The 19,253-nt window shown below is 49.0% G+C and overlaps 1 protein-coding gene across 1 annotated transcript in view; it reads right to left on the bottom strand.

Annotated features, from left to right (window-relative positions):
* HK1 (hexokinase 1) overlaps positions 1-19,253 on the bottom strand; it is a 39,708-nt gene that overhangs the window by 19,084 nt on the left and 1,371 nt on the right. The window contains exons 2-5 of the mRNA XM_059477546.1: positions 14,119-14,281; positions 9,225-9,373; positions 4,845-4,964; positions 708-803 (exon numbers count right to left, since the gene is read on the bottom strand). Of these exons, the coding sequence (XP_059333529.1) occupies positions 708-803; positions 4,845-4,964; positions 9,225-9,373; positions 14,119-14,281 (528 nt within the window). The remainder of the gene's footprint in view (positions 1-707; positions 804-4,844; positions 4,965-9,224; positions 9,374-14,118; positions 14,282-19,253) is intronic.

Genomic DNA, 19,253 nt, shown 5'->3' with positions numbered 1-19,253 from the left:
GTCTAATGATAGTAACTGACTCCTGTAATGTTGTTTGGAGAGGGCAAAACTCAGGTTTGCTTGAGTCCACAACTGCCCAAAGAAAGCAAATACTTCACACTTTCCAGTGAATTTTTGGATGCTGAGTAATCAGCATATGACCAGGCTGCAAGCATCATGCAAACCCAAATTCATTCCCTCTCACGCTCAGTGCCTTTTTATTTGTTTAAATCAGCAACCTGGTCACCTTGACTCTCTATAAAGTCAACACAGAGAAACTTGCAGGGAGCAAGAGCCTGCTGAGCCTGAAATCCCCTTCTCCTCAGCTCAGCTCCTCTCCTGCTCCCACGCACAGCAGGTGCACAGCTCAGCTGAGTCCAGGAGAAAAGGAGAAACAAGTTTCTCAGGAATGGGACTTAGTGTCGGTATCACTGAAAAGCCACAGCACTGCCACACAGCACTTCTTCAGTTTCTGAAGAGTGATAAAATCACTGAAGGTTGCCAGCAAAAATCCACTGAGCAGCAACTCAGCTCAGTGCTGTGAGGAAAATCACGGCTTCCACACGGCGGCTCTGGCGCCGCCTCGTTTCTCCAGCAAACCCACGCACTTTCATGCAGGGAAGCAGAGTTCCACCACCACTCAGACCACCTGCTCAAGCGAGTGGCATGAAGAGAGGTCCCTGACAAAGCTGAGATGCAGCTAAAAGAGAAAAAGAAGTGCAATTTACCCCGCGTTTCTTGATGGCCTTGTTGAGCAGCCTCACGACGTCTGCCCCCTCCACTCCGCTCGCTTTGAAGCGCTTCGTCCAGGTTATCAGGAAACCCTGAGAAAACAACACAGCAACATTCAACATAAGACACACACTGATTTTTTCTTTTTCCTTAAAAACAAGATTTTATACCTCAAATGAATCTTCAGGTCTCTTTTCTCACATGACCTCTGTGACTGTGTTCACAGGGGTCCGAGGATGAGGGAAGAGATGAGGCTCTGACTCCGTGGTTCAGAAGGCTGATTTGTTATTTTATGATATAAATTATATTAAAATTATACTAAAATAATAGAAAAAAGGATTTCATCAGAAGGCTAGCTAAGAATAGAAAAGGAATGGAATGATAACAAAGGCTTGTATGTCGGACAGAGAGTCTGAGCCAGCTGACTGTGATTGGCCATTAATTAGAAACAACCAACATGGGCCAATCACAGATGCACCTGTTGCATTCCACAGCAGCAGATAATCAATGTTCACATTTTGTTCCTGAGGCCTCTCAGCTTCTCTTAGGAGGAAAAATCCTAAGGAAAGGGTTTTCCAGAAAAGATGTCTGTGACAGACCTCTAACAATTGGTGATCTTAGAGCCTAATTACAGTGAGATGAAAGATGGAAAATTCTTTTCCCCCATCCCTTGCTAGAAAATGGTGTGTTTGCATTTTGTATTTTCAGCCTACTCTTCTCCCTGCTACTCCTCGACAGTTTTTCTTGGAAAACCATTTAATCCTTTTGGGCCATGGAAATAGAGCGCTTTCAGAAAAAGCTGACTGTACAGGACTGACTACAGAGCAGGGATGTGATGCTGGCATGTCCAGGATTCAGCTGCAGTGGGGATCAGGCTGCTGCACATTCACTGCCTGGGCTCCCATCTGTCTGGGCTTGTTTAACTGCGGGATTGTGCTTATGGGTTGAGGCAAATGAAAATACTGGAGATGTAACAATGCATGTCCCTACTTTACAGCACAGATAAAAAAGGAAATCCTGGTATTGAATTCCTTGCCTGCAAACCATCATGAGGAGCCTGCAAATCCCCCAAGGTAACGACTACACTGATTTTTTGCTATTTGCATAATTCCTGCCTGAATCAGAGCATTCAGTGCACAGGTAAATAATAATAAAAGAAAGAAAAGAGTATTGACAGTAATCAACTGACAGAAGGACAACTCAAACCAGCTCAGCTTTCCATACCCACCACAATATTCACATCTGCCACAACAGGAGTCCAAGCAGCTAAAAACCAGAAAAGCTGAAGCCTGTAGGCACAAGCAGCCACTGCGCAAGTGTATGTTTGCCCATATCTCAGCTTAAAAATCAAATTTTCCCTCCAAACTGAGACAGCTACAGGGAACAGAGGGTCAGGGCAGCTCCTTCCAGACCAGGAGATATTCTCCTACCCCTTGACCACAAACCCAGTTTGTGCAAGTTTTGCCAATGTGCTGCCCTTGTGGGCACCATTTAGAAACCCAGCAAAGCCCCGTGCTGCTGTGCAGGGAAACTGTGGGCAAAGCTGGCACAGCCTTCATGGGCAAAAAGGGCACCTTGTTTCACTAAACTTCTTATAAGGAACTGGTCAAACCACACTGGCAAAGAGCAGCTCCTCCCAGCGTGACTGGCTGCTGTGCTGGAAGGAATTTCTCCTTCCCCAGCAAAGCCTTGGCAGCAGGAAGGAGCCCTTGGAATGCAGCAGGGTTGAGTGGGGCCCAACCATGCAGTGCCCATCTTATCACCCTTGGAGCAAACAGGGACCACCTTGCCTCCTCCTGCTCCCCAAGCACAAGGAAACAGCACCCAGGCTAGCACAGCCTCACAGAAGCAGCATTCCAAGAACAAACCTGGCCCACAGAATCCAGAGAAAACATTTTTCAAACACTCAAAACACATCAGCAAGACTGTCAATAATTTTTTTTGTTGTGTAGGATTTCTCTTCAAGAGGAACCCTCCCTTGCCTTGTGACTACCCCACTCCACTCTGGCACTGCTCGGGTGTCCCCATGGCCCCCCACATGCTGCCTGCCCCTGTCCCACACGAGCAGGACTCCATCCCAGCTGGCTGGAGCAAACCAGCCCACAAACAAGCACCCTTCATCATGCAGCAAACAAACCTTCCCAAGGACAACTCAACTTCACAACCACAACCCCAGCACGGCTCTGCTGTGGTCAGGAGCCTCACCATGCACCACAGCCAGGTGGGAGAGCTGCCCCAGGATCAACTCATCTCCTCTGACTGATGCAGGTAAAGGCAGCTCTCTGCTCTGAACTGCTTTCAGACCCTCAGTTAGTCAGCACCCGTGGTTCAGCTCTCAGCACTGCCCAAGTATGAAATGTAATGAAAATCATGGCCCCACCTGCCCTCCTCAGCACCAGCATCTGGGGGGCTGTTGCACCAGGCTAACCTAGAGAGCTGCAAGCTGGAAAAGCAGGTCACGCTTTAACAGGGCAACCTCTGTGTGTTTTGTGCAGATTTAACTTTTCCTGCGCTCTTTGCTACACCGTTGCCATGGCAATGCTGTACCAATGCTGTACCAGGAGCCTGCTGACTCATTTGTGGTACAAGGAGCAAAAGGAGGAAAACACCACAGCATCCTTGCCATGGGAATGTCAGCAGCCAGTGCACAGGCTGGTTATCCCATCCTTGCCATGGGAATGTCACCAGCCAGTGCACAGGCTGGTTATCCCATCCTTGCCCTGGGAATGTCAGCAGCCAGTGCACAGGCTGGTTATCCCATCCTTGCCCTGGGAATCTCAGCAGTCACTGCACAGGCTGGTTATCCCATCCTTGCCATGGGAATCTCAGCAGTCAGTGCACAGGCTGGTTATCCCATCCTTGCCATGGGAATCTCAGCAGCCAGTGCACAGGCTGGTTATCCCATCCTTGCCCTGGGAATGTCAGCAGCCAGTGCACAGGCTGGTTATCCCATCCTTGCCATGGGAATCTCAGCAGTCACTGCACAGGCTGGTTATCCCATCCTTGCCATGGGAATCTCTGCAGTCAGTGCACAGGCTGGTTATCCCATCCTTGCCCTGGGAATGTCAGCAGTCACTGCACAGGCTGGTTATCCCATCCTTGCCATGGGAATGTCAGCAGCCAGTGCACAGGCTGGTTATCCCATCCTTGCCATGGGAATCTCTGCAGCCAGTGCACAGGCTGGTTATCCCATCCTTGCCATGGGAATCTCTGCAGTCAGTGCACAGGCTGGTTATCCCATCCTTGCCCTGGGAATCTCTGCAGTCACTGCACAGGCTGGTTATCCCATCCTTGCCATGGGAATCTCTGCAGTCACTGCACAGGCTGGTTATCCCATCCTTGCCCTGGGAATGTCAGCAGTCACTGCACAGGCTGGTTATCCCATCCTTGCCCTGGGAATGTCAGCAGTCACTGCACAGGCTGGTTATCCCATCCTTGCCCTGGGAATCTCTGCAGTCACTGCACAGGCTGGTTATCCCATCCTTGCCATGGGAATGTCAGCAGCCAGTGCACAGGCTGGTTATCCCATCCTTGCCCTGGGAATCTCAGCAGCCAGTGCACAGGCTGGTTATCCCATCCTTGCCCTGGGAATGTCAGCAGCCAGTGCACAGGCTGGTTATCCCATCCTTGCCATGGGAATCTCAGCAGTCACTGCACAGGCTGGTTATCCCATCCTTGCCCTGGGAATGTCAGCAGCCAGTGCACAGGCTGGTTATCCCATCCTTGCCCTGGGAATCTCAGCAGTCAGTGCACAGGCTGGTTATCCCATCCTTGCCCTGGGAATCTCTGCAGTCACTGCACAGGCTGGTTATCCCATCCTTGCCCTGGGAATGTCAGCAGTCACTGCACAGGCTGGTTATCCCGTCCTTGCCATGGGAATCTCTGCAGTCACTGCACAGGCTGGTTATCCCATCCTTGCCCTGGTAAGCAGTAACACTGAGGAGCTCAGCACAAAACATTGGCTGTCTCCTCCTCTTTTGTCACCCGGCTCTTTCAGGCAGAAACATAAACACAAACACAGTCTGACAGTGAAAGATAATACTCATTTATCCCCAAAACGAGACCTGTCTGGGATACTGCTTTAATGACATGGCAGCTCTTCTGTGTATTAAGAAAATTGTGAATCTTCTTACCTCATCTAGCTTGGATTGTCGACAGGGGAAGGAAAATGTAAACCCGACTGGCAGTTTCTTGTCTTTGATTTGTTGTTTCTCCATAAAGTCTCCCAGGCATTCAGCAACATGATCAAAAAGCTGTAAGAAAAATATAAAACCACCGTGATTAGAGATACAGCTTCGGGGAGAAAATGTTTCAAACTTCATATGAAAACTGCTCTGAGTAAGGGGAAAGAGGAAAACAGCTCTCCAGATTTTAAAAGATGTATAAATGGCATAGCTATGAAAGTACTCTCAAGCAGGGCATATTAACACCTTAATAATTAATACATTATGAAATGCACTGTCCTTTTACACACCTAATTCTGCAGGCATCTTTTACACCCATATAAAAACACTTCCTAAAACAAGAGGCTCGTGGCTCTCAAGCCTGCTGTAACCCTTCCACTTAACATCTGATGAGAACAGAAATGCTCTTTTAACCTCTCTATAACAGGAAGGAGCCAGTCCAAAGAACATTTGGGATCCAGTCCCAGAGGAGGTTGAGCACTTTTACAGTGATGTAGAGAAGACATCTGCTTCACTCAAGCATTGCTGAGAGCAGAGAACCCAGCACTTTGCAGGAGCCACCCAAAAGAACATCATCTCAAATCTATTCCCAAAGCACACAATAAGCAAACAAAAAGGAAACCCAAGGGATTCATCTAAATATTTCCCATGTTCTGAGAAACAACCCAAAATGGGGATATTTTCTGCATTTTTTGAAAGGTTGAACTATGCAGGCAGCCTGCACCAGGCTTGTGGGTACCAACTCCCACCCAGATGGCACCTGTGACCATGGCACTCTGTGTCCCTGTCAGCCAGGCCAGGAACCAGGCAGGCACAAAGCACCTGGAAAACCCCTCAGGTAGACTGCTATGCTCAAAGCTGAAATCAAGCCTGAGCAATTGAGACAACAAAACCACGGGTTTCTATTTACCAGCACCAGAAAGCCAGACATGCCTTCAACTGACCCATGCCACAGATGGATGGCAAGCTATTAACAAGTCACTGCCTGCCCCAGGATATAACTGGGCCTCACATTTTAACTCCCTGAAAAACAAAAACCCAAAGAAAATGAAACAAATCCTGTCTACAGCATTGGTGGGATGAGAGGAGGTAATCTGCCTAGAAGACTGGGGATAACTGGGAGGGAGTGCACAAAGACATCTGTTGGTTCCAATTAGCCCACACAGCTTTATTAAGAACAATTGAGAGTCTTGGAGAGACAGGAATGTACTACAGACAGACTGCAGCAATTACAAAGGATGAACAGGAATATTCTGTCCTTCAAAGCAGGTCAAGAAACAGTGTGTGTAATGTTACAATTAAACTGAACACCTTAAAGTCATGCCTTAAATGAGGTCAGATTTGATTAAGGAAAAGTACAGCGGTTTCCCAGGGAGAATGTTGCCATTCATTGCCCTGGGCAAATCAAAGACATTTTCCCGAGCCCACGCAGAGAAACAACTTGGGAATGCAATGCACTCTGCTGCACTTCTGGAAGACAATCTTCAGCTGTCCAGATGAGGGACAGAGGAACTAGGAAAATAACTACATTTACATAATAAAATATGGCAACTTCTCCATGAGGAACACAGAAACAGCAGGAGTCTGTGTTTTGATTATGCTTCCCATCTGAAAGTATCTTGCTGAATACTCAATCCTACTAAACTTTCAACTGCTTCCAGGACTACAGGGTCTGATGCAGGGCCTGGCTGTGCTTCTGCTGTTCATAAACCAGAGAGGGATGGCATGGCTCAAAAGCAGAAAAAAAGACAGGCATTTATTGGCTTTGCTACCACTGACACTCATATTTTTTCCTGAGGAGACTAAAGTGTGTGTCCATGCCCACATTAACATTCAAACCTCACCAGTGCCAAATGACTCTGACTGGACAGTAGAGGCAACATTACAAAAATCCAGTAAAATTTCATTAAAGTAGGGAAGGTGCACTGAGGAAAAAATCAAAATCTTCTTTTACCCACAGATTTGCAGTAGGGAACAGTGTGAGCCAAATATTTTATCATATGTCAAAATTATGGACAGAGAGAATGCCACAGCCAAGAGGAAAGGATCAGTCTGATTTATAGACCTGAGGCAATACAGCCTGAGACCCTGAGCAACAGATCAGCCTTAATTCCCCTGACCAAGGAGCTGCCTCTTGGGCTCCAAGAGGTTTCCACAAGGATGCATTTGGCCAGCAGACAGGAGACTTGGACAAGCAACTGGAGATCCAAGCTCAGACCCAAGCCCCTCAGTGGGGATGCTTTAAGGAGCAAGGAAACCACAGTTTCAGATCCAGAGAACAGCCACAAATCCATAAGTTACCTGCAGTGGTGGCAGAACACAAAAAGCAACACCAAAATCAAGTCTCAGGTACATTCCCATTCACTGAGCTGACACAGGAGACAGGACTCCTACAAATTTTAGACCTGCTACTACACTGCTGAAGTGAATCAGAGTTTTACCCTTGACTTCAATGGGAAACTGTCTGTGACTGGCAAAACTGCGAGCCCATGCCTGACAGATGGACAAAACTGGAAGTTTGAATGCCGTGAAGTAGAAAATACCAAAATGAACCATGTTAGTGAGAGGTGAAGCCATAAATCACAATCTTTCAATAAGCTGATTAGGCACTAAGCTTTAGGAGTGTAACTCAGCAAAGTTAATGACACAGCTTGCTGGGAATCATTAGCAGCCTACCCTACACAGGCTGCTCAGTCCAAGTATTCCACAAATCTGGCTCGGACATGTCAGAAAACCTCAAGGATAGGCATCAGCCACAAACCAAATCATCAGCTGCCTGTCTGCCCCCTGGGCATCCCCCACGCTTCCCTCTGAGGGCACACAGCAAGCACTGGACATCACCACAGAACAACTTCAAACCCAGCTGCTGTTCTGATAATGCTTCCAAGTTCTGCTCTCGTTTTCCTGGCACTTCAATACTGTGCCCATGGGCTCAGCAGAAGCCTTGCTTGCCTTTCTTTCAGCCTAAAAGCTATGACAAAGCCTATCAGCCTGAGCTCCACGCTGCTCCTTCCCAGCAGCCAAATGGCCTCTGGATATTGAAAAATTAAAACACAGACACGACAAAGACATGGAAAGAAAGCAGACCTGATGTCTCCCATCCTAGCTTCTCCTTACCACCCTTATCAGAATCCCCTAAAGCCAGCCTGCAGCTCCTGTCAGCCTCCAGCTCCTGACACCCATCCATGGACAAACAAACAGCCCCTGCTGCCACCCTGCCTCTGAGCAGCCCACCCAGCTCCCCTGCCCCTGGCAGCCACAGGCAGCTCAGCTCAGCTCCAGAACCACCCTGTGGGAAAGCCACTGCACGACCTTCTGGCCCAAAAACAAAGCAATGAGGTTAGGAAGAGTCCTTGCAAGAAGGTCATTTCACCGCTGTGGTTCAGATATGACAGCAATGCTTTTATCAGTTCTACTGACAAGCCATGAGTGCCATCTTACACTCACTGCTGCACTCACTTATTACACACAGACAATAAAGGTATTAAGGTGACTACAGAAAATATATGAAAGGTAAAAATGCTGTTCCCATAATTTTTCTTTCTCTCCTATTTTGCTTGTTCTTCTGAAACAAGCTTTACGTTTCCTGCAGGTCTCACACTCCTGAACAGCACCTCATTCTAATAAAAAGTGTAGAAACCTTGTTGTTTCCAACAGTGAAAATTACTTGTTTTGCCTTAGGCTGACACGGAGACAAATCTGCCAGTGTAATCCACTTCCTGATCATAAAAAAAAAAAATACTTTCAAAGAGCTCAATTTGAAATCCAAGTGAATCGATACAAATATTTTCTACTCTTGGAACAAGGAAGACCGAAAAAAAAACCCTTTCAATTACTCAACAAAACTTAAGTGAAGCTGTGCCAACACATTCTATCAGCTTCCTGTACCGTAATTTTTTCAGTGTACTTGTACTTTTCATGAATGCTGAGTTGCTCAGACTGCCAGCACAGAGATGTGGCTGTCATGGTGATTCCTACCCCTCATCCAACACTACAATTGCAGGGCTGGTCATGCTCATTGCTTACAAAGGCTAAGTTGTTTTCCTGCTCTCCATTTGTACTAATGCAAAGTAAGTTGACGATAAAAGCCAGAATTTTTATTTCCAAGCCATTTTTTCCCTCTCTTATCCAGAAGTCCCCCATGGGATGACAGCTTTGCAGCACCCACGCATGCTCTGTCACACTGCTTACTCCTTTTCAGTGCTGACACTGAGGTGCAGTCTGCATGCTGTAGGTGCAGCTGTTACAAAGCTAAGCTCAGTCTTGTGGGATTTTCTAAAACCCAAGGAGCTAATCTCCAGAGAGATGTGCCAAGGAAGAGGCGCTTACCCGTGTCCCACTCCCGTGCATGATGTCCTCTGGGGTGTTGTAGATTTCACTCTCCATCTGCACCGTCTGCTTTTTCTCATGCGAAACCTTCACCCGAAGGATTCGGAAGTAGGAGCCACCAAGATCCAGTGCAATGAAATCTCCTTTCTCTATGTGGAAAACAAGACACGAGCGATTAAAAATCACATGCAACACAAATCTGGGAAACACCAAGCTTGGTTAAGTGCAGCACTGAAGCAAATGTCCAGTCCCTACAGTGGCAGCTGCAGGGCATCCACGTGAACCTGATTCCATCAGTCTGATTCCCTAAATTCCCTAACTGGTGCAATGGCAAAGCCAACCACCACTGACACACAGGCAACAGCATAGAAGTTGAATTCAAAACAGTGAACAGTCCGTATCCAGATCTCATGATGAAGATGGCAGAGCAAAGATCTCAGGAGAGACCCAAAAGAGATGTTGAAAGAAGAGACGGTAAAATGAAGGGATGCCAGACCACTGACGAGCAGCCTTTTGCTGTAACTAAACCTGTGTCATTTTGGCAAGTAACAGCGGATGGTGGCTCCTCTAAAATCAACAAATTACACACAGATGTAATGAAAGGAGGAACCACCCCTAATCTCATGTCCAGAAAGGCTGAGATTCACTGCAAACTGCAGACAGGTAAGAGAAGTCAGAGAAAGGACAGCTTAAAAAACCAGCCCTGTACTGCTGCAGGAGTTACTCAGAAGTTGTGATGCCTTGCACAGAGCTCCTAATATCTGCCCAGGAGGAAACAATTGGGGTACACCTCCCTCTCCCCCTGTGCTGGAGAGAGCTGAAGCCAATCCAGCAGCCTGCAATGTCACAGACTGCAGGCACGTGGGCTGGCTATCAGAGGAATGGCACCTCTGGCACCCCTGGAGAGCAAGGCAAACATATTTGCCTGACCTGCTGTGCTATCTCGTGCCCTACAGAAGAGGGAGCAAAGACAGGGATTGCCAAAGTCTGCCAAAAGATAACGTGTAGGGAAGCAGAGAGCAGAGCTTTCTCACACAGGAGTGCGTGTCCAGGCTGCAGATAATCACCAGGGCTCTTGGCAAGGATCTGTGTCTGTGCACGGCATCCCCACGCTCGCTGAGGCTGCTCAGAGGGCAGCAGAGCAAAGGCAGTTTTCTCATCATCTTGCTCATCAGCTGTGACATTGTGAAGGCCATTCCTAACATTGCTGTTTTTCCACTTCCAACTAAATTCAAAGTGGAAGAAGCTCAAGCAGCTGGGGAGATTGTTGTGACGTGTTATCTCAAACACACTCAGCTCCCAGAGCCTTCTGACCCCAGGCTGTCATGAAAATTCCAGGTATGCAATTTATCCACGAGCATTTCCAGAGCCATTCTTGCCTCTGAGATTGTTCTGTCCAATCTCATGTCAAAACTCCTAAAGTCTGACCTAGTGAGCTGCTCCTCCTCATCACCCCCTGCACCTCTGGGAGCCTCATCCCAGTCAGCAAAGCAGATGAACTGCACGAGGTGTCCCTCAGGACAGGATCTTAAACAGAAACAGAACAAGAGAGGCAAAAACACACTGCAAATGTCCCTTTGGATTTCCAAGGTTGCGGTGTAACACAGAAACAAAACACTGTCATGTGAGAAACCACAAAGAACAATAAACTCCATACAGAAAAACACAGCAAAATTACAGTGGGAGCCCACAGCTTCTAATACATCTCCAAATTTCACTGCACTGCAATGCAACTTGTCCTTCTTGCTGCCCAAGACATGGGCAAGCTGAGTTTGGCAAAACAGATCTTGCAGTGCTTCCCTACCTGTTTTTGAGCAGTGTGGCTTTAAACACTGCTTTGCACCAGTACAAATGTCACTTAAAGCATGAGCACACACAAAATGGAGATGCAGCTCCCTTTATTTGGCTCAGCGTAAAAAATGCATAACCCACTTCACCGCAGCCAGTCTGGAAGTCAAACACCGAGCACAAGTTTCTCATTAGGCCAAATACCCAAATAAGCTTTATCTTATGGGTATCATCTGTTGAGTGCAGGCCATTACCCCCAAGAACTAATGGGAAAATCAACACTGGACCAGCTGGCCCTTTTTAGTGTTTACCTCAAACAAACACTACACTTCTGAAATACCTTCCTTGTAAATAAATTAACGGGTTAGGGTGCTTGATTTCCAGCACCATCAAGCTCATTGCAAGGCAAAAAATTATTAAGAATCATCCTTCACCCTTTAAAAGGTCTCTGAACTAGAGTGTAAAGCTTTCTGAATGCAACTAGAGTTTTCTCTTAGTGCACTTGTGGAATTAAACCCAAGTAGCAGCATTTAATCTGTGCTTTGTAACACCAAGGCCCAATCAAACCTGCTGTGAATTTATCTGGACTTTGAAAGCATTTTGAATTAGCTTGAGGTACCATTCTGGGCACTGGGGACTGAAAAACCTCACGGCTTTTGTAAATTAAACAACTCTGAATGAAAGGGGGGAAAAATCTGCTAACATCAACACCTCCAGAGTCTCTAGAATTATTGCTCACAAACTCCTTGTTGAAAAAGAACACAAGCACAGATCTGAAACTAAACAACAGTATTTTTCTGAATAGTCAGCTCCCATAATAATAATTGGACTCAGAGGAAAGAGCTTACAAGGCAGTAATTAGAGACAGGCCAGAGAAAAGGGCAGGCTTTCAGCCTCTGGCTTTCACGGAGGGACAGCTGAAGGCACAAATTGCCATCTTTGGGCACATCAACGCAGCCACCTCCCTGAGGGCCCCCCAGCAGCTTTGGGAGGGAGAGGGAAGGGGCTGTGCACCTGCCCTGGCAGCACCTGTGCCACGGCTGTGCCAGGCACATGGGGGTGAGTCAGGGCAGGGAACGCCACAACACCCCCCCAGAGCAAACACTGCTCATACCTGGCCTCAGAACGTGCCCTTTCAGGGACAGAACGGGATGGCTCTGCCTGATTTCTAACACCCATCCAAAGGGGCTCCAGCCGCCCCCACACACACACACAGATCGCTATAGAACTGGGCAAGGCACTGCCTTGCTCTGACCCGTGCTGCAAAGCACTGCCAGCAGCGTGCCCAGCCCGGAGAGGCTGGCAGGAGCCAGGCAGGCTCAGGAGCAGGAACTGAGTGCCCTGGGCACAACACACCAGGTTCTTTGTTAAGGAAGTGTGTAATGCATGATCTGAAACGAACGCCCTGACACACGGACACGCCTGCACACGGCCAGGGCTGCTCGCTGCTCACAGCAGGGCTCAGAAACCTCTCACACTTCTCTGGACATGTGCAGATCCTCCTTCTCCTGGGCCACCTCTCATCTTGCCAGATTCAACCTCTCACACCTCTCCTGGCCATGTGCAGATCCTCCTTTTCCTGGGCCACCTCTCATCTTGCCAGATTCAACCTCTCACACCTCTCCTGGCCATGTGCAGATCCTCCTTTTCCTGGGCCACCTCTCATCTTCCCAGACTGTACAATGGAACAGTTTTCAAAGTCATTGGACTCACTGCAAGCAGCTCGGGTTTGGTGCTGAGCAGTGCCTGACCAAGCAGGGAACTGGGGACAAGGCACTACTCAAATGAACTCAAATCAATGAAAAAACAGGGATTTTGGAGCCCAGTAGAAATGCTGGGATTCCACACAAAAGCCCTCAAGTCACCTCGTGTGCAAACCCTGAGTGCAGCCTCTGCCTGTGACCCAGCTGTGTGTGTGGCAGCTTCTGGTTTTCTCAACAGGCTGCAAATTCCAACACAACATTTCAACATAACAGCCAGCAGTGCTAAATTAAGGGAAACAGAGGATTCAAACAGATTCTCCCTTTGGTTTTCCTCAGGCAGCAAGTCACATCTCAACTAAAAGCTTGAGATGGCAGAAAGCAACACCAAAGCAAAGCTATCAAAGAATTCCACCTGCCAGACAGCAGCACCAATTTACACAAAGCACCTGGCCTCATGTTCTTTCACCAATAAATTCTCGATTTTAACTCAAACAAACAAACAAACAAAAAAGCCTCAAAATAGGTAATAACTCTGTTATGCAGGTCTTGCAATCTCTGCACACAGGTAGGCACCAAACTAGTTAATTTGTGGTAGGCACCACATTAGTTAACCAGCTTATGCTACATGAGAGGGAAACCCAGTGTTACTACTAAATAATAAACACTATTATATAATGTTTATAAATACATTTAGATGCTCTACATATGGTATTTTTTTAAAACACATAGTAATTTTTAAGTAGCAGAGGCAATCTTGTTCTCAATTACCAACATAACACCTTTTTGGTGTCTGATAGCAGTTTGTGCCACTTTTATCTGGTACAGTGGGCATGGAAAAAACAAGTCCTGCATCCAGATGGAAAAAGCTTAGCACAACAGAGCAGCAGCTTTGCAGCCACACGCTACATCCTCCTCAAGTTCTGTGAGTTTTCCACCAAGGCAGTCTAGAAGAGGAAGCTACAAAATGCAAAATTAATGCCAGGAAACTCAAATTCAGCCTGTAATGGTTCACAGTTCCACTGGGGAAAAAATAAGAAGGGGAGACGTTAAAGGAAACAGCACATCACTAAAAGCCACTGTATTTAGGACTCTAGGTCATGTGAGTGTGAACTGCATGAATCAAAAATCATCTGTGTGAAGTACTGACTGCCGGCAGACAGGTCTCAGAGTAAATGTACTGAGGGATAGCGAATGACTGCCGGGAAGGGCCCTTCCATTGGCACCAAAGTGCCTTTGACAAAGGAATCACAAAATCAGTGGGAACAGACCTGCACACAGAGGGGAGGCTGCCCTCGAGATGCTGTCTGGGCTCGCCAGGAAGCAAATCCCTCTTGTTCTTGGTAGGACATTGTGCATTTCCAACAAATGTGCTGACTACGGAGAACACGCCCTCAGCTGCTTACCTGAGCCGTCAGGAATGGACCTCACGAAGGTGGGAAGCATCTTCACAGTGGCTGTGGGGTTGAAATCCCTGGAGAGGCCGTTCTTCATCTCCCTCCTGAAGCGAGCCATGACGTCCAGCAGCGTTTCGTCCGAGAGCCGCATGGCGTAGAGGTACTTGTCAATCTGGGGGGGACACACAGCACCCCGGCATCAAGGGCTGCCCTCTCTTTCACTGCAAGGCTGCTGCAGCCCCAGCACGGCCCCAGGGCTCTGGCCAAGCTCAGGACACAGCCTCATGCCTTATTTTCTGACTCAAAATCACACAGAACGTACGAGTCCAAGGCCTCCCGAGGTGAGCTCCATCCTACTGTCATCCCATGGCAGCCCCACATCGATTTGCCTCCTCACTCCCACACAAAACCATCTTTCCACCACCACCTCCAGCCCTTGCCCCACTTCTCAGCTCTCCTGACTGTCCATGAGCTGAACGGCTGGAGCTAAAAATCCCTCTTTTGGCACCTTGTCCCAGCTGGGGAGATGTGGGTGTCAGGGGTGCTTTGTGCTTAAAGCCTCACACTGGCAATGACTCGCCACAGTGGTTTTGGGGCTACATCACACGCTGAGAAATTATTTTGATGAGAGACCACTCTCCCTATCCCATTCCAAAGCTACAACGAACAGAGGGTCTGCAAAGACAGAACTTGACTGTGAGCAGGTGGCACCTTCCTCCTCATGACAAAACATCAAAAGTTGTTGACTTCTCCCTTGCAGCTTCCAATGACAGGAGCTTGCTTTACCTCCTTGGAAAAAGGAGGCACTTCTAGTTTTCCAACAATATTGCTTTCCATAATATTACAACCACCTTCACTGTCAGGAAGACTGAGAGATGCTTTGATGCCTGAAAAATACAACATGGCCTGGAGGGGTTCTTGCCAAACACACCACCCACCCTTTTTGCCTCAGTTGCCAGTCTATTCTTGCCTTGTTTCTTTACCTGCCTTGGAAATTTGGTTCCACAAGTGGCTCTGATCGAAGCCACACCTTTGGGATCCCTTTTGCTTGCAGCTTAGCAAGACAAAAGAAAAAAAAACAAAACAACCCTGCCCATGTTTTCTGTCCTCAGCAAAACTGGAAAAGCCACCTCATTTTAAACCCCAGGCCAGCTCTGTGCCAAGGCTCCCTGTGTCTCCTTGGCTGCTCTGGAAGCCCTGAGAGCAGCTCATCTCCAAGCTGGCATTTGTGTCTTACAAGACCAAGGCCACAAAAAACCACTTTATGTAAAACACAGGCACACAGGCACTCCATATACCAGGGACTTTGAGACGGGAAGTGATGAATAATGCCCTTCACAAAGGAAATGCAATCAAAATCTCATTAAACCCCCAGCTGACCATAAAAGCAGCACCAATCTAATTGCTCATACAGAAAGCACTCCTGCCCACCCTACTCAAGGTCTCCCCAAAGACAGCATCTCCCTGAGCCAGGCACCCTCCTGCCATGACCCAGCACTTATATACACAGGCAGGCAGAAGGCATGGAGAGCGCTGCTGGGCACAGCATCCAGCCTGGTCCCCAAGCACAGGGCTGGGGACCACAGGGGACACAGCCAGAGGCTGCACAAGCCGTGAACCTTTCAGCGTCGTGGCTTGCAGGGGAACAATGCCGTGATTGATAACACCACGGTGAAACGAGACCGTGCATTTTCCCCACGAAGCGGTGACGTGACGGTGCAGGCGTACAGCTGAAGGCCAGAAGAGCTGAGCTCAGGTTCTCTGCAACAGAGGCCGAATGCAAGACCCCAGGGCAGCATCCCCACGTCCCTGCTGTGTCACAGCAACAACCACAGCCAGCCACGGGCATCCTTCCACTCCAAGAATAAAATCCTGGATGGATGGGACGTGCCCTCTCTGCAGCCCCAAACGCCGTGGGGATGGACGCAGAGGCTGGAGTCTGGCTAAGCAAGAAGGTCTCTCGCTCATGGCAAACCCTGCCACGTTTTTTTTTAGCAGAGTGTGTAAAGCCATGATGTCAGAGCATGAGGATACTCCCTTTAAAAAGGAGGGGAGGAACCAACCTCTTTTTCAGGCTGAGCTTCCAGCAGCCCACGCTGCCGCTCAGAGGGACGATTCCCCAGCTCTCCCAGTGAAAGCTACAGTAAACACCGCTCGCAGTCAGACTCATACACCCCTCTACAAAGCCCCAGCGCTGCATCCTCCTCCCAAAAGCAGGGCGGAAGGGTTCCCGCTCACCGAAAGCGCTGCTGTGAGCGCAGGTTGTGGCGTTTGCACAGTCAGGACTGACGAGCCCATTCTCCCCACCTCTGCCCCTGCGCTGCCCTCAGCAGCGAGGCAAAAGGGAGGGAGGGCTCTTTCTGCTGCCGTGAGAGACCAATGAGCGCGGCCAGCGCCCTTACATAATTGGGCTGGACGCTCCCCGCAGGGAGCATCCCCTGCCCGGCTCTGCACGGCGCCCGGGCCATCCATCTGCACCGCCGAGACTCCCGGGGCGGGGACACCGAGGGACAACAGTCACTCCTACGTGGCACGGCTTCAAAACCACGGAAAACCAAAAACATAAAATAGCGGGAAGAAAGCGAGGTTTTTATTCTCCCCGGCGGGAGGAGGGTTGGTCATTCCAGCAGTGTGGCAGCAAGGGAGTCAGCGCAGCCCTCCAAGGGAGAACTCCCGGCAAATAGCCATAAATAACCCGAGGCAGGCGGGGCTGGAGGCTGGATTATGGCGTGCAGGTTTAATAACTCCCTGCTCTGCCGGCAATCAAAGCCGATCACAAAGCAAAGCTCAGCCGGGGCAAGCTGTGGAAAGGCTGCCCAGGACGCACAGGAGCAGCCCCACCGAGGCTCCCGTGGGAGACAGGTACCAGCCCTTCCTTGCCAGGGGATGGCAGAGGGCAGGAACGATTCCAGACAAGGAGCAGAAACACTCCTTTATTTAGCTGCCACCCCAGAGTCACCCCCTGAGGAAGGGCATCTTCCCGCACCGCCACTATGGGAGTCCTCCTCTAAGAGCTCAGGCACTTTTTTTTGGTCTTTTTCTCAAAAGAGACCAAAACAAACCGGAGACAGAATCTGTGAGCAATTTTTTAAAAGTAGGATTTCATCGTCTGAACCACATTCACATAATTTTTCCCGGTCGCAGTTTGTACTCGGGGAAAAGAAGTTTCTGAAAATCCAGCCACTGCAGCAGTCGTGAATAATTACATATTAAACAGGCCGTGCCTTTAGCTTAAGCTTAAAGGCCATTCCTTAAACACACGCCTCCATCCCCAGACACTGACAGCAGTCAGTGGCATCCAAGAAGAGAGCACACCCAGAACAATTTCAGAAATCATCAGCACCTATTTTACCTTCATGCCAAAACCCTTCACCACGAAAACATTTTTCTGCAGAGCTAATCATACTCCTTTCAGCATGAGGAAGATTCATCAGGAGCCAAAGCAGGTTAAAACAAGTAGTTTAGACATTTGGAAATTGTTTGCGCTTACTGATGATTTATCAGATCGGTTCCTAAAAAGCCTTTGTAGGGGCGGGTCACCAACACAGGGCTCTTCTGGATACTAGTTGTTACATTTTATACTACATTCCAACACGTTTTTTTCAAGGTTAAACATCCACACGTCCTCCTTCCTGAATGGCAAGATCTTTTCCTTCGCTCAGGTAAGGCAACAAAAACATATTGTTCCCCTGACAGACAGAAACCAGGCAACACCTGCAGGCTCCCTGTGCCGGGGCAGGTACGAGCCTGCTGGGAACAAAAGGCAGCTTTGCAAAGCTGTACAAAGCTCTCCCCACACGGGGCAGCGGCACAGGTACGCTCTGTGTTTCCCTCGCCCCTCAGGAAGGGAACCGGCCCTGCAGAGCAACGGGGGCCACAGCTGAGTTTGGGCCAAGCGCCCTGTCTGAGCCAGGGTGCTGAGCTCCTGCTCTGTCGCCACAATGCCACAAACGTTCAGGTGACAGGTGTCTGCAAAAACATCTGGATGACTTAAGCTGCTTGGACCACATGCGTACTCATACAGCACAGGGCATGGCACAGTGCCCAGCAGCATGGAAGTGCCAATTCTGAGTGGTTTCACTGGAAAACACTCCCTCCTTGCAGGGGCCACTATGAGCAACCCCTTCCTCCAACTCTACACCTCCACCCTGCCAGGACTCATCTTGAAAAACATTCCAATAATGACGATTTAAAAAAAAAAAAAAAAAAATCAAGGGGGTACACACAAACACAGCAGAGCCAGTAGAGAAGCACTAGCTCTTAGATGCAGGGTCTGAAACCACCGGCCCCATCCATGCCCCTCCACAGGGTTTCCACCGTGGAAAGGCAGCTGCAGAGCATTTCAGAGATGGGAATTTAAAAAAAAAAAAAAAAGGAAAAGAAGGTCACAAGTGAAGAAGAAAGCTCAGCTTTGGCTTGTCAGTACTTTTAACCCCCTCCCAGCCCTCCTGCGACCCACAGCAGCATCCTGAAGGTGACCTGCCCGCCGTGCCACCAGGCCGTGGCAGAGCAGAGGGGCAGCCTGGCTCCCAGGAGCCCCACGGGGAGAGCAGGGACCACGCCTTGCTCGGCAGCCCGGAGCCACTGGCACGTACCAGCAGCAGAAAGTGCTGCTCTCCCGGAAGCCGGAGCAGAGGGAGGGACCTGAAATGAAGCCGTGCCTGCACGTATCCCTGGGAGCAGCACACTGATGGAGCACAGACCCCACAGCAGCACGCTGAGGTGGAGCAGGAGCACTTTTGCCCCACGGGGAAGCAGGGAATGGAGCCCACCAGCTGCCACAGGCATCCTCCCCACAGGACAGCCACGACCGAGGAGGCTCAATATCCGCTCCAAAAGGACACAAACAGGAAAAGATGTCTTGCGGCCTCTAAAAGCAGCAGCCTGCTTTTTTTTTGACTGGGTTTTCCTTCTTTCTTCGCTCATCCAGACAAAACCAGCTTGATCCATAAGAATGCTTTACAGCTCCCTGGCCGAATGGTTTCCCATACTGCCAGACAATAGCAGCCCCACGGTGCCAAACCAGCCTGCAATAAATAACCCCCAGAACACCGCAGTTTCTCTGTGCCTTCCCCACAGCCTTTCTGCCGCCCTCACCACCACACACACTCCTGCTTATCTTGGCCTTCTAAATATAACACGCA

This window comes from Ammospiza nelsoni, chromosome 8, assembly GCF_027579445.1.
Source record: "Ammospiza nelsoni isolate bAmmNel1 chromosome 8, bAmmNel1.pri, whole genome shotgun sequence".
Taxonomy (NCBI): Eukaryota; Metazoa; Chordata; class Aves; order Passeriformes; family Passerellidae; genus Ammospiza; species Ammospiza nelsoni.
The sequence above is the reverse complement of the archived record's forward strand: the minus strand, read 5'-3'. Positions and strand labels throughout refer to the sequence as shown.